Source organism: Mycteria americana, chromosome 1 (genome assembly GCF_035582795.1).
Source record: "Mycteria americana isolate JAX WOST 10 ecotype Jacksonville Zoo and Gardens chromosome 1, USCA_MyAme_1.0, whole genome shotgun sequence".
NCBI classification, from domain to species: domain Eukaryota; kingdom Metazoa; phylum Chordata; class Aves; order Ciconiiformes; family Ciconiidae; genus Mycteria; species Mycteria americana.
Genome location: NC_134365.1, coordinates 62,364,497 through 62,386,489, shown reverse-complemented (window position 1 = coordinate 62,386,489; position 21,993 = coordinate 62,364,497). Strand labels below are relative to the sequence as shown.

Genomic DNA, 21,993 nt, shown 5'->3' with positions numbered 1-21,993 from the left:
GATGCGGGGGAAAATACTAGCCCTTGGCTCTCCCCTTTGCTCTCCATGTTGCTTCGCATTGAGGAATCTCCTGTACATGTGCAGTTGCCCATATGCTTCCTCTCCTGCCAAAGGCAGGAGAGAAATCACCTATATATGCTTACAACATGTTAACGAGCATCAGCTGGAAACTCTGCAATAGGGACCATCTACTAATCTGACACGATTCACAGTGTATCCAGGGTGCAGTTCAAGGAAGACGGCTATTTAAAGTATAGCCCACATAATTCAGACAGGTTTTTAGCTACAGGCAGATAAGCATGGGTCAGTAGATATTGAGGATGTACTGCCTCATGCCAAGACTCCCTCTGCCTTCTGGCTACACCATCCAGCCACATATTTTAGTGCTCAGTAGAGATCCAAACAGAGGAATAAATAAAATAGTAAAGATGCATACGTACATCAGCAAGACTGGTAAAGGCAGAGCCTCAGCTCCCATTAAGCCTGAAATGAAAATTGTATGTAGAAGAAAGCCATCTAAATTAGCTTTTCTCGTAACTGCATTTTCACTAGAGATAACAGTATTTCTGTGCTTTTAAAGACACCATGAGCACTCTATCAAGAAAGATCAGAAGGATCAAGTCACACAGAAATTCATGAAAAAAATTAATGTAGTAAAATTTGCTTGTGTCATGGAAAGACACCTAAAAAAAGTTACTGTGCTTGGAAAAAGATCTTTGAACATCACTCCTATTTCAAGCAGCCTTTCTCCAAGTTTTAGCATAGGCTGCCACAGCTCGCTCAAGCTCAATTTGGGGTTATGTTAGTTCAAACAAAACATTCAGAGAACCAAAGACAGCAGTTTTGTAGAAGCAGATGGGATACAGCAGGAATGGTCACTCTTGGTTTTGGTTTTAAACTTTGAGTACTTACAAACAGAAAGGTGAGGACACATATCAGTTGCTAAACAAAAACGAAGACTCCACAGTGGTTGTGCTACTAATAATATAAATTAGGCAAGTATTTCCTCAGACCACATTTGTTTCACCAGCACTACAGTACCCTGCAAACTTTATTAGGTGAATGGTTTCAGCAGGAGATCAAACAAAGTGTTGTATTATTACTTCTACATGTGTATTTTCAGGAAGTGAATGAGGAAGTTGGTTGCAGTTTTGTTGCTGGACCTCAAGGGATGAGGGGGAGAAGAAAAAGAAAAACAAAGCAGGATCAGCTCCTTTGCTTACATGATGGTGTGTAAACCACAAACTCAAACCACTTTAACCTAAACTCACGGAAGAGGTGGCAGACTGAAAAATGTAGCTGGTTTCAAGCAAATGTGATGGATGACCTCAGCTCCCTTTCTGCACATCCAACTGCCAAACCTTTCCTAGCTGAGATCACAGCTTTTTCCATTGCAAATCTGGGAACATCAAGAACAGGGTATGACGGCCTGAAATAAATGGAATACAAACAGAAGGGGCTCGTGTAGTGATTGTGTTATTCATTTGTACATTTAATGAAAAACTCCATTTGTTCAGTCATAGCTGCTGAAGATTGACAGACTGCCACAAAACCCAGAACATCCGCCCAGATCACCACAGAATACACTGGATCGCCTCCAGAGGCTCTGGCAGCATGACGCTGATTTGTAAGAAACACTGTTCAAATCTGCACATACATAAAATTTTTGTTTAGCAAAGAACTAGCTATTTCAGGCTTCTGGGATGTCTTAGTTTAAACTATTTTCCCAATATTAAACTGTTACTTTTTTTTAAAAAAAAAAAAAAGACAAAACCAGCAAGAAATTATATGGCAACAGATTCTAGATGTGGTTTGCTTAAATTAATGACAGGTACGTGAAAGATAGTTATTATATTACATTTCAGTTCACTGCAAACAGTAAAAATATCAAAGGTCCCAAAATTCAGTCTGAATAAGATATATTACTAAAACCACCACCCCTATCCTAACAGGCTAAGACATTGCATCTAACAAAATTACCCACCCAATTTTTAAAGAAACAGCAATGTTACCAAGAACAGCTCACTAAATATACAGAACTACATTATCTAGGTAGAGTTTATTGCAAAACCAGGAAAGAGAGAGCAAACTAGAAGTCTCTCTTCCATTTCAGATTTGTATCACTCGTTCAAGTTTCAGTCACTCTCTCGCGCACGCACACACACACACACACCACACCCCCCCCCCCCCAGCCTGTACACAGAAAGTCGCTAACACAGTTGAGTTCCCACAGTCTCACAAGAAACCTTAAAACATTTCAGTAAAAAGTTAAAATGAGATCTTTTACCACAAGGACTATAAAATCCCCCCCATCCCCCCCTTGAATTTCTAAGTTTTGGATTCTAAAAACCATACATAAAAAGGAAGAGTTATTTCAGTAGCACAAAGACTACCTTAAATATATCAAAGTCCTAGGAGAGTTAATGCAACCAAAAGAAAAAAATGAAATGACAACCTGTGTCACACACAGGCAGTGTTTTCATCAACACTGTTGATAAGCTCTAAGTCTCTAAATGTAGTAGAGCATCGGTTGTTTTTGATTAACTTTTAATTCTGAAGTTACATAAAAAAAACAGTTGTAGCAATTCTTTTGAGCTGCTAGTTTCATGAGGAAAAAGTCCTTTGCAAAATTTCAATAAATATGCTGACATGTAAAGTTAGTTGAGGTTGTCATGCAAGACAAGTTACATAACTAAGACCAACTCAATCTTTATAATAAAGGCAACTTGCATTCAGAAATGAACTTTACCCTTACAATTTTATTCAAAGGGTAAACATGAATTAACCCAGCTGTTTACCTGAATTACAAAAGTAACATGATTCAATATGAAAATAAGAAACTGTCTACAAATCTCTGACAGTAATAAATTGCAATATACAATGCATACAGGAGTTATACAGAGCAACAAACTCTTGTACAAAACAAAAATACTTTAATACCTTTAAAATCCAATTTTTTTTTTAAAATCATCATGAAAAAGATTTGAGTCAGAACTCACACCTCAATTAGTCAAGCTTCAGGTAGCTACATTACAGCTATTTAATATACAAAGAGATAAATCTCTTCACCAGTCATTAAAACTGCCTCTTCGTTAGAGTTGCACAGCTTTTCCGTCTTGTGTTCCCAGATACAAAGTTTTCTTCAAATCATGAGAACTGAATTTGTTGAACACCAGAGATCTAGAGAAAGAAAATGCAAGCTTACATTCAAAGGCACCTTTTCTGAAACTGCATTGCAGCTAGCGGCCTTGAATTGTCACAGTGTTGGAATGCCACAACAGCTACCACCAGAGGACTAAATAAAATTCATTCTCATCTTTCAGAACAGGGCAGCTCAATTAGCGTTTGAATTTTAGCAGCAGAGGGAGAGTAGGGGACGGGATACAGTACCTGTTGGTACGATGTTGTGTAGACCATAACATTCTGCTGTTGGCCATCTGTAGTTATTAAGCCTGCTGGCAACTGGTTAGCTGAAAGAAAGAGCATTTTAAGGAAGTTAGATGGGAACTGCAGGATACGCAGAGCCTTGCCTGATGTGTCTGTCACCATTAAATAACCTTTAATTGTGGTCCACTCCAGGACTATGGAGCCATTTTTCTCCTGACAGCTACCATCCTACACTGCATATAGACACACTTGTTACTGAGCGTTACAAGTAAACAAGTTTATTCCCATTAAGAAGAAACACTTAAGAAACAAAAATTCAACTTAATTTTCCATCAGATAATCTAAAAGTAAGCCTGCACCTTGTTCTTCCCCTGTACGTATCTGAAGCAGAACATACGCAGCTGTACACTGGCGAATGGAGTGGAGTTTGCCATCCTGACCACTGAAAAAGCAATCTCCAGCATTCAATATCCCAAGAAACCGGGAGAATTCAGTTTGTTTTGTTTAGACATAAGGTTAGCACTTGAGCATACAGATCTGTGAGGAACTCAATGAAATCGTTCCGCTTCTTTATAAAACAGGATCCATCAGGGACTCCATAACGTGGAAGTCCCATGGAAGGCAGCAGAGAAGAACAGAGACCGGCAATGACAAAAAAAAGAGAAGGCACTGCCACAGCCTGACATTACGCTGGTTGACTTCAGCATGCCCTTCGTGGTACGCACAAGAGCTCCGAATTTCACAGAAGAGAGAGGAGGCCAATGAACGGAGTAAAAAGTACTTCTGAGATTTAGAGAGAAAAGACAGGGAGTGATACTCCAAGATAAACCTTTACAATAACATGTATGTTGAACTCTGTGACATTCAAAGCAGGGATGTTACAACTGCTACTTGGAAGCAAAGCAGCAAAACTCTTAAGTTGTATGTTAAGTCACCGTAGCATAACATTCTCCGCTAGGAGACAAACAATGGGGCTTTCTTCCTTCTGAAGTATGGCTGTTAATATGTATAATTAAGACATATAACCCCCTCAAAATTTCAGAAAACACAGTATAATCCTGACAGCTTTCATTTGAAAGCTAATGCTTGGGGGTTTTTAAATTGGGGTTTTGTTTTGTTGTGGGTCTCTTTTTTTTTTCCCCCTCCTACCTTCATTGTACTAATTTTCAAATACCTAAGTTGCAAATGAAGAGACACATTGAGATCATAGTCAGGAGTGGCTCTGGCAGGTCCAAAATTTTACTGCCCTTTGATGCACATGTTCCACTTCCAACACAGTTTAATGCCAAGCCTCTGACTCAGCCCTGGCATTAGGCTAAGACAAAGAGCTAAGGGTTATGCCACAGTAGCACAGCTATTACTGTTACTCCTGCAGTGAGACCATTGTTCTGAATAGATCTAGCTGCCCCTATGGAGAGAAATACCTGCAGCACTTGACACGACCAGTTATTTTACAGAAAATTTTTTTTCCTTCTTCTACTACTGCAACATCTCCTTTGCATCCTGCCAAGACTTAATATTCGCTTCCAAAGTTGCTCTTTTCAAATCACAGCAAATTAAGGCTTATTTCATACAGCACACTGAGGCTCCCAGGCCTGAGATATTTGAACAAGTGACTAGGAGCAGATCTTCAGCATTCTGCCATTTAACAGGGACCATATCAAATTTGGGAAGGGGACAGAGGATCCACAGACATAAGGGGATTCCTTTTTTCTGGTTTCCATTTTCTGGTGGGCATTGTACTCAGGCTAAGCGGAGCATGAACATCCAGAGGAGAAACTTCTTGTGAATTTGCCTCTTTGCCCATACAAAACAAGATTCTGAGAGCAGACACAATCAGAGGTTTCCAACTATATACTCTCCCTCAGCTCTTGAGCGGCAGTTTAAACGCTTGAAGTGCAAATCAGAATATAGACAAAATAAGGCTTTTAAAACAATTCCTTTATATTGATTTGACAAGCTTCCAAGCTGGACAGACTCCCAACAGCTGCAATCCAGAAACCATTAGCAACATACCCAAGGTAAGTCACTCCTCCAGTTGTGCTAGTGTCTTACTGCTTCTGAACCAGAGCTATTACATATGAGTGAGTATGGGTAAGAGTTTACTATTTGCATTGCCTAATCTTTAATTATAATTAAGATAGTAATATTAAAAAAAGCTTTCTATAAGTCCCCTGCAATATTTAGGTTTAGATTCTTAATTTCCAGCCAGTTTTATGAGCTTATCTTCCAGATTAGGAGAGACCTGAAGAGTCTACTGTTTTATAGTCGAAGTCATCACACTGCGAGCAAAGTGTGTTTCAGACCCTGAATAGATCATTTCAGTCCTCAAGCTTTGAATTTTTGCTAGTTTATCAGTGATTTTAAACAGAACAATTATCAGATACTTGAAAAACTAAATCTTGTCAGTAGATATGAGTGGAGCTGCACCTCCTTGTAGGAGGACCTAACCTCCTACAAGAAGTTGTATCAGCTTCAAGACTACCAGCCCACAACACTTAAAAGCCAAGGTGAAGACTACATGCAAGAATCCAGCATCAAAAAAACCAATGCAAAGCCCCAAGAAGTGTCAGGCTTTAATTCACAGTATAGAGAAGAAAAACTACAGTGAATGCATATGATGCTCCTTGCCCTACACCTTTTAATTGCCAATCTATGCATTCTTTTGAATATAAGAAATACTAATTGTTTTAGAATTATATGAAGATGATGTTCTTCTCTGGCTCATTTCTGAAAGATGAGCTCCTCAAGTCATCAAGTGGAGTTTATTTTGCTGTTTCCCCAACAGTCTTGCAAGTAGAACGAATGTGGCCTAAATATGTAGCTACTGGTGGGTGTGGAGAAAAAAGAAAAAAAAAGTTTGCACATTTCATTACAATCTGTGTTTAAGTATAGAGAAAAAACACTGGCACTAAAGTATGCATTTAAAAATCCTCCACAGTTGACATTAGCTATTACTAGAGTGTCATCATTTATCACTACACTACTTCATTCTGACCATAAATTCTACTGACTGGGAGTGATGTTAGGGCCATAGAGGCCTTATAGAACAACACACTTTTTGTATAAACAATGCGTGCCTTGCTAACGACTGTGCCCTTGAAGAAAAACTAAGAGACTGATAAAAGGGGAATAAGCAGCCCTTGTTAATCACTAACCTTTGAAGAAGAAACTAAGACGAGGAACTTCAGGGATTGATAAAGGAAACATCTTGTTATAAGGGAAATTGCCGGGCTAGGAGGATACAGCACTACGTGAAGTCAACAAGATTTACAGAAACTAGGAGAAAGGTAAAGACGGCAGGGGGAGATCACAACCACTGACTCAAAGACCAAAGAAAGCTACCCCCCACTTCCTGCAAGCATGCACAGAATATTAAAGTAGCACTGTAGCTTTAAGCTGAAATGAGAGAAATGTAGACCAATGCAAAACTGCTTTGTGTAATTACTTATGCATATGTATAACTAGACCATATAAATATCGTGTACCTGCATGACTGAACTTTGTGCTAGCTTTGTGGAGCTACCACCTAGCACCCATCTCTGTGCAGACATGAAATAAAATACCTCTGCCCCGTGTGTATACTGGAATCTCACGCAGCGGGTAAACGACCTCACACTTGTGGGATAACAGGTGGAGTTTATTTGAGCTCAGGTTATCTTCCAGACATCTCAAACAAAAATCTCAATGGATCAGGTGTAACATGTGGCCAATTCAGGATGTATTCCTCAAGTAAGAATTCTGATGTCTAAAGGAAATGCTGTTTTCAGAAAAGCCATAGTAATAATACAATAAATTAAAGTATTACTTACTAAATGCTTCCTCTGTGAGCTCCTCACTTAGACCGTCTCCAGTTGTAACTGTTCCCCCAATTCCCTTTTCTCCTTTCATTGCCTGGCGAGAGGCAGGGGGGAAAGAAAAAAAAAAAAAAAAAAAAGAAATGTATTAGAGTACAGTTGGCTTGATATTGTTTCAAGACCCCAGGAGCTCTAGCCAAGGTTTGGGCCTTGCAAAAGAGTCACTGTGCAGCAGCTGGAGTTTGAAATCCAAGACCTGGAAAACCCTATGGTATTTAAGAATGCGTGCATAGTACAAGAATATATGAAGGGTGTTTTTCACCTTAGCCATAATCCTCTGAAATAAAAACTCCGCAAACTAGGATTGTGTAGTTCTAAGAAAGGCTTTCACCTTCTGCAGAAAGTCAAAGATCTGCAGTAATCCAGAAGAAGCAGTTAAGAGCATTTACAAGAAATCACAGAATCTCAGAACTACTGAGAATGTGCAACATTTGCTTACCAACCACACGCAAGTGCCATCATCATACAACTAAGAGTTGACATTTAAAACCAAGATATTGGATTTCTTTTCCCACATCAAGGACTACAGCCAGAAAGGGTAGCAGCACAGAAAGCAAAGGCTCCCAGTCATCTGCATGAAGTTTTACAAGTATGAAGTTTGATGCTCTATGCTATTACATAAGAACATCTAAGAAAATAATCTAGGTATAAAAAGCATTCCCCTGCAACTGTTTGATGTAGACTAAATACTAAGCAACAAAACGGAAATATGTCACTATATATGGTACCCTGAAGACAGAACTAGCTGGAATGGAGGTTTAAAACTGATTAGCATAACCATCCAATCCATCCATGCAATTTAAAACCCAATCCCACTTACTTTGCTACCACAGCATAAATATCTGCAAAAATGGTCACTTCAGAATGAAAGCAGCATAGAACCACTTCAGACTTCTCCAGAAGTACTGAAACTAGCTAGGCACTACTTGCTTTTTTAATTAAAGCACATACAGCACTTTGACAGCATATGCAACTGCTACACAGACCTGGAAAAAGACAGCACCCAGCAGTACTTCAACTTTTAGACTGCACCTCCTGTTACTCAGTTATCACAGCAAATGACCTTCTGGGAAGGGGAAGCTTCAAGTGCTATCAGCATATTAAATATCATTAGTGAGTCTGACCCCATTAACTAAAAAACTTAGGTTTACAGAACAAAGAAAGTCTGAAGAGCATCTCTATCTACACCACTGCCAATTTAGACATACCTGCTTCACTCATGCCAGTAAAACCAGGCAGCCATACCAACAGAGATCCACATTAAAAAAAAAAAAACAACATCAATTTGCTTTGAGGTTTTTTCCCCCCAGGATTATTTTAACCCTGAACAGCTTCTTCATTCAGGACTATGAGAAAGAGAGATGACTGGATAAAAATACCTTTGATTTGTTTGGTGAAATCTGGTATTGAGGTAAAAGAACACCACAGTAAAGAAGCAAGCAAGCAAGCATAATTTTCTTCTGTCTCCAGACAAGAGGCAGGGGAATGGGGGGGACGAGAACAAAGCAGGGGAATGGGGGGGACCAGAATAAAAAACCCCAAGCAGAAGCAACTTCTTTTTGAAAAAGTTTAAATTGCTGCAAGAAAGAGTCCCTTTCTACTAGAGAAGGGATAAATTAAACTGCTTGGATCACATACCTAGCATGTACTATGTATCAAAAACAAACTGAGGGACAGGCTAAAAAACAGATTAAAAAACCCAAAACATTGAAGCAGATAGCCTTCCATGTGAATCATTATTCCAACACAAGAAAAACAACTTTTTCTTTTGCAGATCTGAAGCCCAGACATACAATAAGCATTAGGCTAGTTCCTCAGAGAATGCAGTCTAGTACAGTTTTATTGATTGAACCCAAAGATCGAATTAAATATTCTTAATAGGCACCTTTAAAGAACAGAGTGATTTACTACCAGCAATGTATTAGAGAATTTATTCAGTTGAAAGCTTTAACTACTTTGAATCAGCAAGTCTAATCAAAATGCTTACTTACTCCTTTTTCTCTTGATATCCTCTGAATGCTTTTAAACATTACATTAGTCCCTGACAATAGCTGTGAGATACTGTGCAAGCTAGCCATTATACAATTACAATGACAGGGAGCTAATGATAAACACAACCAGGTTAAATAAATGAGGAAATACTGAAGTATATACTAACCTCTCTGAATTTTTGGAGGTATAACTTCAAAGGTTCAACATAGCTATCAAACCCCAAGGTAGACATGGCAAAGAGAATATCCTCTCCATTGATGGTTTTTCTTTTCTCTTGGTGACACCTCTCACTTGCTTCTGATGTTATAAAGCTGATGAATTCACTTACACACTCTTGCACGCATTCCTTTGCGTCCTTAGCAATCTAGTAAGGAAAAAGTATAATAAAATGATTAATCAAGATGCAAGATTTAAAAAAAAAAAAAAACACAACACAAAACAAAAAAAATACACTAGATAATAAAGGAAACATCCCAAAATCTGATTATAATACCCATTTAGGCTACACCTGTATGTGAGGGAACCACTGGATGTCATCACTGTTCTATGTAAGCAGAGCTGCAACATGATTTTAACCTAAGTTTTACTATTTCAAGCAGCACAGCCAACTGCCAGGATCTCTTGAAGTTGTAACTATGTTCTGTACCAGCTTTTACATATAGATGCGTATCAGTATTGCTTACTTTGCTTACCTACACTTTCTCTTTAAACTTGTTCATTACAATGTCATAGCCCACTTCCATCTTCTTTTTAATAGACCCAGCAGTTCCAACTGCACTGCAGTACGTTCCCACAAATTTGGCAATGACAAATATTTTTATCCTGACCAGATTCAGGGACTACAATACATGCCTAGCAGCAAGCCTCTCTAATCTTTAATATTCTGGTATAAATTTTCCAAATGAGAATTCAAATGAAGAAACATATGCCCCTGGCAAGAATAAAGTAAGTAAATTTGATTATGGTTTTCAGCTGGACAAAAGTAATTTACCTGACTTAAAATAACAGCAAGCATTACTCATAATTATTTGGGAAGCTGACAGGAGCCAACTGAAAGGTTATAATAAATGAGATTCTTATTCTTCACATGAGAAGAACCTACTTATATTTAACAAAAAAAAGAAACAGTAACTGTATGTAGAATCTTTACTAGTTCCTCTGATATTTTCAGACACATAGGGCGAGATTTTCAGAAGTACTCAGCAGCCAGCAGCTTCCCCTGCAGTTTTTCACAAAAGCCTCCCTGATTTTTCAAGATAGCTTGACATCCCATATGCTAAATTCTTGAGAAAAATCTCATCTTGATCACTAAAAATTTATGACAATATGGACTAGTGAAGATATTTTCGCAGCAAAGATATAAATGTAACACCCAGATCTCCAGAAAGCCCTGAACACTATGAAAGTACAAGCAGATGCAAGTAAATTATGTCTTGCTTCTACTTAGAGTGATCTCAAAAAAAGCAAAAAAAAAAAAAAGAGAAATCAGCTTTAGCTAGAGGAAATGTTACTGGGGCAGGAATTGTAGTGGAATACAATAGAGAAACAGCAAGTAAGAGGAGCCCTGCAAAGGTTTAAGATAAACAGGTAGAACGGTCAAACACACATACAATCACCAGCTCAGCAGAGTGGATTAAAAAGTCTATTCTTAGAAGTAAGAAATAAAATAAGTCTTTCAATATCTGGCCTTATCTGCTACATGGTATAAGGCAGACTTCTTGGGTCATTTTGGCATCTGAACATTTAAAGATTCACGCAATGGGAGACTAACCAGGATGAGGAATGCATTTTTATTTCATCCAATTTATTTCATCACTTATTCCAAATTTTATACACCTCAATAAAAGCAGATTCAATTACATGAGAGAATCACACAGAAAATATTCTTACTGATATGGGATTGTCACCAAGTCTGACCTGTTATGACAATTTCAGAAAATGCATCTTAGAAAAAGAAAGCTCTTGAAAGCCCTAAGAAGAGCACTGTTGTGGATACTCTAATTACAGCAGTTACTAAAAGCTTTCAGAAACCTAAGAAAAATGCACCACCTCCTGCTCAGGTTTTGTTTTGGGGTTGGGTTTTTTTTTTTGTTTAGTTTTTTTTTTTTTTAATAAGGCTTTTCTCCAATAAACCAGGATCATTTGGAAAAATGTATTGTTCTACCAGCTTAAGTTCACTCAGAGGAAGGCATAAAACTCATTCATACGCTTTCTTTACCAGACAAGGGTATTACCTTTCCTGTTTGGGGTATAGCATTTTTCATTATCCTTGCCACATTTGCAATTGGAAGGTATATATCTTGTTCTCTGAAACTCTCTTTTGAGCCATTTGTATCTTCGTGATCATTCATGCTGTCCTCTGTGTCTAATGAAATAAAGAAAAGTTAACAGAAATTGTACTTGTTTGCAGGCAATAATTAAGTCAAGTTTAAAATCTTACACTAAAGGATGAAGAACTTTTGAAAGCCCAGTGTATTAACACTGTAGAAATAATTTTAAAAAATAGATGTAACACCAGGGTACCTTTATGGGTGTTCAGTATCATCTTTATATTATGCACAGAAATGTATGTGGCTGCTGAACACCAAGCACTCTTAATGTCATGTCAAAATACAAATTGTTTCTTGGAACATCAATTTTTTTGTCATCACCCTAAGGACTCAGTGACAACATTGAAAAATCCAACCCCCACCCTCAGATTGCAGAAAAAATGCTTTATACAGTGAGGCATTATGAATACAAACAATTGCAAATTCTTAGCTTGAGATAAGATAGCAAAGAACTATACAAGAACTGGAAGGAAATAGATATAGATAAATATATACACACAGAAATAGTAGTATTTACTGTAACATTTCTTACCATCGTGAGGCTGTATCACATAGTGACTGCCACCAATGTAATCTCCAGCAATTCCTAACTGAGAAGCATCTGTTGTGGAGCTATCACCATCCATCTACAACCAGAAGAAGACAACCTTTCAGGTATGTTTGTTATACCGTTAAGTGCAGCTACTGCTGAAAAACAGCACTTTAATCAACTTAGAACTATGAGACCAATTTATACAAAGTATAAATATTTTGTCATTTGAGAACAGTATCCTCTCTCCCCCCCTACTAAGCTTTACTGACAGTGGAAATAGTGAAACCGTTTTGTGAAGCTTCCCCAAAAATTCAGCCGGAGGCATAGGCTGTGCACAGAAACGTTTGGTTCATGCAGCACATGTATAGCAACCTTGTATCATTCCCATGAGAGTCTGACCAGAACAGGTCAAGGTATCTGTTTCTCTGAACAACCCTCAAAACGCAACTCCAGCCCACTGCTCACTGAATGCTTTGCCTACAATTATTACACAGAGTGCATCCTTCACTCACCGTTACCCTCTGCCCAAACAACTTTTGTCAAGCCCACTGACAAACTTCTAGCCAGACATCAGGACCAGCTCTGCATCCTTGTCCTTCCCGAGGCACCAGTCACTCCTAGGTGCCTTCCGCGTCGTGTTTTCTTTTGCTTTCCCTGGTCCTGCCCCGCCTCGCTCCTCCGGACATCCTTCAGTGCTCCTCTCACAATGTTCTTATGAGGTGGCCAACAAGAAGTCTTCTCCTTGGGGCTTTAGAGGCAGGGTGACAGTTTAATAGGCAATTTGAATGCCAGGAGAAAGAGAGAAGCCAAAAGAGCGAGCACTTCACTACCTGGCTAGGGACCTTTGTCCCTGGCTGGCACCAACCATGTCTCAGCTGGAGGTGTCTGGGAGAAGCCTGCCCTTCCTGCCTTCCCCCTTCCAACGGGGGCAGAACTACTGAGATCATCAGCAGCCATTTGCTGGTAAGTCTCAGCGTTTGCTAGAAAATCTACTTTGTGAACGAGTAAATAGGTCTCACAGTGCTGCTCCGAACAGAGGCTGTGGCCCAGAGACTCCTCAGCAGCCTGCTGCCTCACCGCTCGGAGACATCGCAAGCATTGCGCTTCCTCATTCTGCAGACGTGAAGGTGCCTCCGACGTCCCTTGGAAGTTCGCACCTCTTTAGCGAGGACTTGCCACAACAGCACCCCAACACATCACTGCCTTTTGCACCCACATTTTGTCACCGTACACAACACGCAGATATAAGCGCATTCTTGCAAGAGCAAATGCTCCAGCCCATGTAATATGTTACCATATTACATTTTGCGTTTTTACAGGAATATCAGATTTCCTTAAACACTATCACCAGCTGCTCACTAGAGAGCTCAGACCTACACAGAATCACGGCAGACAACAGTTTCACTTTCAAAGGGGCTATTTTAGAGGTGTCAAACCTAAGTTTGAATTCAAAAGTCTCCACCTTTTTAAAACTTTCGGACAATCTTGACTTTTTTCCAGTTGCAGGTGTCTTGAAAATCAGTAGGTTAAAAAATAAACTTTTGCAGAACATCTAGCCCCATGCTTCCAAAATGTCTCCCCCCCCCCTCCCCCCCCCCCCAGTTGTATTTTTGCAGTCATGTCCTTTAATAATGCTTCTTGTACAGAGAAGAAACAATGCAAAAATTAGGGAGGTAGAAGAGGTTCCCAGCACATGCAAACTCTTTCAACACTGGCGCACAAATCCAAAGATTTTTTTTTTTTTTTTTTAAACACATTTAGATACACAGCGCCAGATTTGCCTTTGCCCCAAATTTTCTTGGCTACGTTTAACATCAAACAGCTCTGTCAGCATTTGCTTATTTACCTGTTTGCTAGAAAATTAGCTCTTCTGTTCCCATTCCACGCTTCATGCAGTTCCTTCTCTGGACCAGCACTTTCCATCCTTCCCCCTTCCCACCCCATCTGTTTCCAACCTGAGCAGCCAGCCTTACTGACGAGAAACACACACAGCCCCGTGGGAGGCAGAACCCGGCTCGATTCACTCGCTGACCTACACCAGCTGTGCAGGTACTCTGGTGTCTTTGGAAAACCAGCTCTGCCCCAAAGGGTCGTGTGGTCATTGCCCGTGAGACCATGCAGCTCACTTCTTTCCAGAACCATTAGCCTGAAGAGGGACAGAGAGGGAGAAGCAGTCTCGTGCTATTTTTATACCTACCCAGAAATACGAGCAATTTAACCTCTCTCTAATCTGCACTTTGCCTGTGGCCACAGGGCTGTGTTTTGCTTTCAAACCTTTAGGCAACATCCGGTGCTACGCCTGGCCACAGATGCACACGTAACCCGAGCACTGCTCACGTTCAAGGCAATACTACAAACAGCTGGATATAGCCTTAGGAGCTGTTTAAGAGAAAAAAAACCTCTTCCACCTCTTCTTTATCGTACAGAATATTACACACACACACTCTGCTTTTTTTAAAGCACTTCTGGTCCCTTTTGATATGCTTTTGTAAAAGTTTCACTTCCTACACAGCAGCTCTTCCCAAAGGAAGGATAGTGCTTTAAGCATTAGCCTTCCATGTGCCAACTTTCACATAAATTCACTTTGTCTGCATTTTGCAGACTCCTTGTTGGGAGATGTAAAACTTTGCTTTTCAATTTTCCAAAGGGTCTGCAGTTTGCTTACTCAGCTCACTGCAATGACAATGCAAGGATATCATAACCCTGCACATCAACATCACCAAAACTGACATTACCCATCATTAAGAGTTGTGTCTCTTCCTTCTGCAACTTGAAGCAATCAATGTTCTGCAGTCTGGTAAATCTCAAAAGCTACCTCCAAAATTAAGTTAGGATTTTCTGGCAGTCTTGTTCTCAGTTTTGGCTCTCTGATCCCTATCAGAATTTAACTCAGGATTAGGGTCTCCACAAACTTCAAGCATTAAGTTTACTCAGCCCCAGTACTATTTTAAATGCCTTGATGTTTCTTCCCCTCTCCTTTTTCAGTCACCTATGAAACATATCTTCTAAAACGCTTCCTTCTTTCAAGATTGCAGTATTCTTCAAATTTCTGCAGTGATGTGATAATTCACTTGTTTCTGCTCACCCGCCCTGCAGGCTACCCCATCTGAATCTTTATTGCCAAGATGCAGCAATATTATTTAAGAAACCATCTTGGTTTCATTAGCCCAGCTCACCTTCAAAAGACAATTCCTGCTTGAATCTCTTTTAAACCTCTGCTGTATCTGTAGACAGTTTTGGCCATATTAGACTAATGCATCCTCCAGGTACTATCTTTGCTTTTATTCTTTTCTGTGCGCACATTTCCGTATCTACTTACAGTATGTATTATTTCACAATTAGTGAGAAATTGAGTGGAAGCTTATCAGCATTATGAATCTAAAACAGTGATTAGCAAAACTGACAGGAAAAGTCTTGCAAAAGAAAAAGGCAGATCTGTCTCAGATAAAAAAAAACAGGCACTGACAGCTTAACATCAACTGAAATTACTTCTGTGGGTATTACTTTAGCAAAGATTTTTAGCTGTCAGGACAACCTTGGGACAGGCGATTATAGACAGCGTAACACCCTTCTGCATAACGCTTAGCATAACCAGGTCCTAATCCAGGATGACAGGATAATTCAGGTTGGAAGGGGCCTCAGGAAGTCTCTACTCTAACCCCTGCTCAAAGCAGGGTCAGCTCCAAGCTCAGAGCAGGTCACCCAGGGCTTTATACAGCCATGTCTTGAAGACCTTCACAGATGGAGTCTGCCCAGCCACCCTGCAAGCCTCTTCCACTGCTTGGCTGGCCTCATGGTGAGAAAAGGAGCGGTATCTCTACACACTACTTCAGTCCAAGTAAGTTTGATGGAAGAATTTCAGTCAGATTTGATTTTGTCATTTAATTCAAATCTAGATCTAGGCATCTGAATATAGCAACTGTAATTAATATACCATCTAGTCACTCTACTAGTATTTCTTTGGGCCTGATGGATGACACAAACATGACCCTGCTGAAAAATGTGGCCACTGCTATCCTAGTCATCTTGTAATGAACACAATTACCTGTTCAAGTATTACAGTTTTAATTTCAGATGTTCAAAATGCAAGTCAATCACCACACATCTGATTGTCAGCTCAGCACAAGGTCTGTAATACATACAACACAATACAATGCTCAGAAAATGAGAAAACACTGCTCTCAATACACTGTTGCTAATTAATCCTCCCCTTAAACAAAAAACCCCCAAACAAAAAACAAAAACACGAAACAAACTAAACTTCCAGTGTCCCTGAAGTTACTCTAAAAAAGCAGCAGTCCAATGTAGCATAGAAACAACACCCTGCCTACAGTAACCGCAGTCGCTGGGAGACTAAAAGGACAACAGTTCTTATGCTGGCATGTTTAGTAGGAAGAGCCACTTCTTTGGATGGAAGTAGATGCTAAATTTCATCAATAGGCAGAATCCTGGAAGATCTAATCCTAAAAGGTCCAGACAGGCAAAACCTCTCCTCTCAGATTTTGCTTTAGCCCATGGAGCCATTACAACTTTCTTTAAAGAAAAGTACCTATTTGCAGATTATATATTCCATTTGCATGGCAGTTTCAGCATGCAGACGTTGCAACGGCTCTTAATACAAGACAGTGTCTCCTACACCTGTGTGGCTACCGAACTGTATGAGCAAGGAGGGCTTCCAACACATTGGTCTAGTAGCACATCTGCAAGAAGCACTTATTGCATGTTGTACATTACCCTTAGCCTTTAGTGCTAAGAAAACACTAAAGCGCCTCCATGCATACACATATTGACTGAACCAAGACTAAGAGCTAAGCGTATCAGAAGTGACAACGTCAGTCCCTAAAGTGACCATGCCACCATCTGATTTTTATCGATAACAAGGGAGAGAAACCAAGTAAGTGCCAGACACTCAACCCAAATATTCAGTGATACACTGCAAAAAGCATCTGAATACAGAGCAGCAGCACAAAGTTTTCTGGTGGTGGTTTTCTGGTTTGTTTTGGGGGTTTTTTTAACTCTAATGAAAACAAATATTACTAGGAAGATACAAATTAATGCATACAGGGAAATTAACCTGAGAAATATGTTTGAAGGGAAACATTTCAGATCAATGGCATCAAACAAAACTCAATGATAAGCTGCAAGTGAATGAACATACAGGTTTACGCTGACATCTGGTAGAAAATTTTCTGGAGGATGCTTAAAAAAAATGCTTCTGTCAGCTGCCCACAACTTGGGCTGTTCCTAGAATACATCTATACTGCATTAATAAAACCTCAGTATCTCAAAGTAAACCTTGCATCCTGTTTAATCTTAAGAGCTCTCTTAAGAGAGCAGTATCAGTGGCTCAGCTAAATGATAACTAAAGAAGAATAAAAGCCCAGACCTGTTAGCACTGAAGAGAGGAAGGGTCTAAAACTTAGATAAGTATAAAAGGCAAAAATAGAATCAAAGAAACAAGATTTTGTCTTCAGAACGCGGAATTTATCTGGCAATGATTTGCAGACCTCATCTCTTGAGGGGAAACCAAAGGCCTCTTGTGATTTAAGTACTTCACATGGTATTTATCCACCCTGTCTCCCAAAATTACTACCCTACAAGAGGGACAGCAGAATATGATATGCAGTGAACTGAAGCACTTGGTACACTTTCCACGCAGTTGTCCCTGCCACAGAAGGAGGACAGAAATGGTAACTAATGGTAGTAACCACATGGGTCATCGTAGATTAATTTTGCCACCACACCTTATCACAAGAGATGTAAAGCTGTAAAGCAGTACCTAACAGCAGAGAAAATGAATTTTTCTTGGAGCTTTCTGCACTCTCACTTGCTGCTCCTAAACAGAAATACAGAAAGAATTTTAAATTGAAAATACAATTTTAATTTCATTTTATTTTTCAATGACTTCTGGAGAACCTAATTTCGCACTGAATTGTCACCTGGCAGCAAAGCAGTGTCTCCTGCAGCAAAAAACACTGACTGGTAAATTCATTCATGGGACATCATTCCAGCAGACCCACAAAAATGTAAAGTTAAAACCCCTTAGCAAGTGCCTAGAACACAAACAGATGCTGCACTGCCTCTCTCCATCTCAGGCTCCTCTAGTCTCTCACATTCAGTGTTTTCCCCCACAACAGAATAACATTAGGCTAAGCAGACTGATGCTGAGAGGACCTGACAGTGTCACTAAGGCTTGTTAGCACCTAGGCTGTACCAGGCTCCCTCCCTTGGACCACAGGGAGGAAACCTTTCCCTTATGAAATCCAAACAGGGCCTTTTCACTCTTCCACCTTCCCCCTCCACATACCAGTATTATCAACTTTATGGCACATCTTACAAGCCCTGATGTCATGGGCCACAAGTCCCCACCACATGGATCCAGGCTGGCTAACAGTCCACAAGCATGGTTAGCTGCAACATATATGGGTGGACTACCAGTGCATACTTTTTCACATCAAGTAGGAGTGGATCAGCGATACAGAGCAAGCAGGAGAAACTGAGTTTCCATGCCTTCTATTTTTTAACAGTGAAAGAGACAAGCTGGAGGGAAAAAAATGAGACGAATGGAGGCAGTTTTGTTGCTTTTTGCAGAAGCTAGAAGAGGGCAGCAGTGCTGAAGAGGCTGCACCAGCACCTCCTTCCTCCTGCAACACTGACTGAAAACCCCCTATTACCTTTCCATATTAAGTTTTTGATGGTTTTCTAGCATTTTTTGCGAAAAACTAAGCTTATCTATTAAAGCAGCAATCTATAAATCCTGCCTTTTTCTTGTATAAGTTTGATAACGTTTGTAAGTTGGTTATGTTCTTCCTTCATTGCAGTAGTACAAGTGTGCCAAGAAGCTTATTCCTCTCAAGCAATAGGGCAAGTAAGAGATTTACAAAGCTAGTTCAGGACAGGCCAGTATTTTCAGTCAAAATTATCAAATTTGCTGACACTTCCTTTTATTCTACTGATGCTATTTACACATGTTGTTTAGTGTGCGTAGATATAGTCATGTTTTGCACTTTTTACAAGCATCCTGCCACTAAAACATCAATTTCCAAATACCGTGTTTCTCTAAAGTACTATTGCAAAACTCAGTACTGAAAAGTCAAGTTTCTTTCTAAGCAAAATTTTAAAGGTGAAGTGACATTAGAGATTTGCATTTGAAAGCACTAAAGGAAGACCCTTGCAAGCCTTTTTAAAATGTTGACAAAACAAGATATCTGACTTGAAAAGTTTCATGGTATTTCACATTTCATGTCTTCACAGTATCTTGAACAATCTTTTTCACTCAATTTTTGTACACTGACTCCCTTCATGTAATTATTACCACAAATAAGAAGTTATCTATTAAAATTTGAACTGCTGTAATTGTCAAATATTAAAATCTAAGGAATAATATCCAGTATTCTTGACTTCTTTAAAATATAATTTCATAGCTGTAAATGCTAGCAGCCAAGACCATACATAATCACCTGCTCAATGCATAGCACAACCAACTCACGCAGACCTCATAAATAATGATTCAGATTAAACCATCTTGGGGCTCCCAGAGAATTAGATGGATCCTCCCTTAACGTTATAACTGTCACGCCATGGGCCACATAAGCAAAGAAAAAAAAAGTAATCACTAAGCTTATTGTTTAGGAACACTATGCTAATGATTATGCATAAACACCATTCCTCTATTCCTGCAAGCCAATTAAAGCCAGACTGTGAATAACGTCCAAAGCAGCTCCTTCCATTTTACTTTTTGCTTCTATTTTGCCTGAGCTTCTTTTGAGAAAGCTGCAATTATTTTAATTGACAATAACTTCCATCTATCAGCGAGACAGGCAAAGGCTACTATATATAAGAGAGCCCATTCAAGGGCTGAAATCCAGATTTCTATGTCCCTCACCACCTAGAAACGTTCGGGTCATTGTTATCAATTACTTTGCCCTCCCAAAAGCAATCCAAGCACACTAGGTAGCTTTAACACGACGGTTCTTTCCAGAACAAAATTTTTTTGGTTGAGCCTTGAAGGAATTGGTAAAGCCAGAAGTTGACTTTTTCCATTGCTGCAGTATTGCAGCAGGACCTAGGAAGGTTTCTTTAACCAGTGTACCTTAATAGCTGCAGAAACATTACTAGAACACATAAACTTTTTTTATTTTCCAATATGATTTTCTGTGAATAACCCACACAATACTCTTCAGGATCACCAACTACATAATTTCTGGATGGAGCGGTGGTGGGCACACACAGGTAGGCCCAAGAACACTTGCCGAACACACACAACAGTTGCATAGACATTGAGAATGACACTCCTGTCTCTCTCTCCTACCTGCCATGTATGTTACGGGATAAGCTGTCGATGCTGCTCGGCTGTGCCAGCCGATCGATCTCACTTCCTGATTTCATGCCCTTCAGTGATGCAACGGCGGCCAGCGCAGGGGCACGAGGGGGAAACCTTCCTACTTACACAAACAGCCTCAAAGTCTTCCTTGCACCTAGCTCCCATCTGTTCGATAAGACACCTCATCTATCGCGATTCCTTGTTTTCAAATCGAACAAGACAATGCGTCCCCAGTTATTAAGCAACTTTATTGTTAATCACCTTGCCTGTGATTTCCGCGCTGAACGCGGCAGCCTCCCGTACCTGTGGGGAGAAGAAGCCGCACACCTGTACCTGCCCGCTGGCTGGCAGCTTTTTGCCGGAGCCCTCCTGCAGACCACTGCCCGTTATTCCCTCCCCAAAGCGCCGTGCCCGCACCGGGCTGCCCGCACGGTCACCCGGGTACTCTCAGCACATGCCGGGGCCTCGCCCTACACTCCTTATGTCTGCAAAACACCGCCAGACCTTCAAACACATTTCGGTCTCAACAACAACGGCGGCGGGGGCCGGGAGGCCGGGCCGCTCTCGCCGCGGTGCCCGGCTCCCGGCCGTGGGCGTGGTGGGGGCCCGCCAGAAGCGCGGCGGGGCCCCGGCCCCTCACTCCCGCGGCGAGGGGAGGGGGCTAAACGGGCTGCGGCGCTAGCCGGGCAAAAACAAAAGGGAGCGGAGCCCCCTCCGCCCGCGCACGGCGAGGCGCGGCCGCCACAAAGCCGCCCCCCCCGCCCGCCATGCCGCCGCCGGGAAGAGGGGCCCTGGGGCAGACGGAGTGCGGCCGGCGGGCTGGGAGGGAAATTGCCGCCGAGGGGTCGCGGCGGCCGGCAGGCCGGCCAGTCGGGAGGCCCTGCGTTCCGCGGGTGTCTCGCCGCGACCTCGGCGGGCGGTGAGGGGTGCCGGGCGCCCTGCCTGCCCGCGCACCGGCGGCCGCGGCCCGGCCCGCGGCGGACACGGCCGCGGGGCAACCGGGCTGCCGTCTCCGCCTCCTACACCCCCCCCCCCCCCCCCCCCGCCTAGGCCACAAAATGGAGCCGGAGCGGGGGGGGGACGACGACCTCCCCGCGCCCAGCCCCTCGGAGAGAGGGGGACACCGGCAGGAGCGGCCGCCCCGCCACCCCTGCCAAGACCCCCCGCCGCCGCTGCCTCCCCGCCCGCCCGCGCCGCCGCCGCCTCCCCGCCCGCCCGCTCCCCCGGCCGCGCGGCCCCCGCGCCTCCGGTCGCACAAAGAGGCGAGCGACCGGTGAGCGGGGCCCGGGGGCTGCCGTCCCCCACTTCCTGGTCCCCGCGGCGGCGGCGCGGCGGCAGCGCCGGGGCCCGGGGAGGGAGACGGACATTTCATTCGAGCCTGCAGTGGAACCGGTTACCAATCATTGGCCGGAGCCAGGCACAAACCTCCAGTGCGGCCCTGGTTGGCTCCCTCCGCAAATCGGCTGTTTGGTTGGACAGAAAATGGCTGCGAAGGAACCAGTCCCAGCGCGGAGCCCCGCTTCCCGCAGCCGGGCTGCCCTCCCTCCGCGCCGCCTCCCCGCCACGCGCGCC

At 41.8% G+C, this 21,993-nt stretch overlaps 1 protein-coding gene across 9 annotated transcripts; it reads right to left on the bottom strand.

Annotated features, from left to right (window-relative positions):
* Positions 1-1,278: 1,278 nt before the first annotated feature.
* NFYB (nuclear transcription factor Y subunit beta) lies at positions 1,279-21,981 on the bottom strand. 9 transcript variants are annotated; one of them, XR_012775902.1, is made up of 8 exons: positions 17,843-17,934; positions 12,099-12,192; positions 11,471-11,601; positions 9,403-9,600; positions 7,200-7,281; positions 3,391-3,470; positions 3,070-3,180; positions 1,279-1,429 (listed from the first exon to the last, which is right to left on the bottom strand). XR_012775902.1 is itself a non-coding variant. In XM_075502658.1 (8 exons), exons 1-8 carry the CDS (start codon positions 20,414-20,416, stop codon positions 3,143-3,145), a joined length of 714 nt encoding a protein of 237 aa, XP_075358773.1. In that variant the 5' UTR covers positions 20,417-21,449; the 3' UTR covers positions 1,760-3,142. The 9 variants fall into 9 exon arrangements, 8 of the variants coding, with proteins under 8 accessions (XP_075358773.1, XP_075358705.1, XP_075358744.1 ...); XM_075502658.1 differs by lacking the exon at positions 1,279-1,429 and adding an exon at positions 20,410-21,449 and having other exon boundaries at positions 1,760-3,180; positions 3,391-3,462; XM_075502590.1 differs by lacking the exons at positions 1,279-1,429; positions 17,843-17,934 and adding an exon at positions 21,847-21,981 and having other exon boundaries at positions 1,760-3,180.
* Between the last annotated feature and the right edge of the window lie 12 nt (positions 21,982-21,993).

What these genes read in the sequence shown, in the direction of transcription:
- NFYB (XM_075502658.1), bottom strand. An exon ending in CTATACCCCAAACAGGAAAG is followed by an intron (nt 9,601 to 11,470) that starts GTAATACCCTTG and finishes TTTCCTTACTAG; the next exon opens with ATTGCTAAGGACGCAAAGGA. An exon ending in GCTCACAGAGGAAGCATTTA is followed by an intron (nt 3,463 to 7,199) that starts GTAAGTAATACT and finishes TCAGCTAACCAG; the next exon opens with TTGCCAGCAGGCTTAATAAC.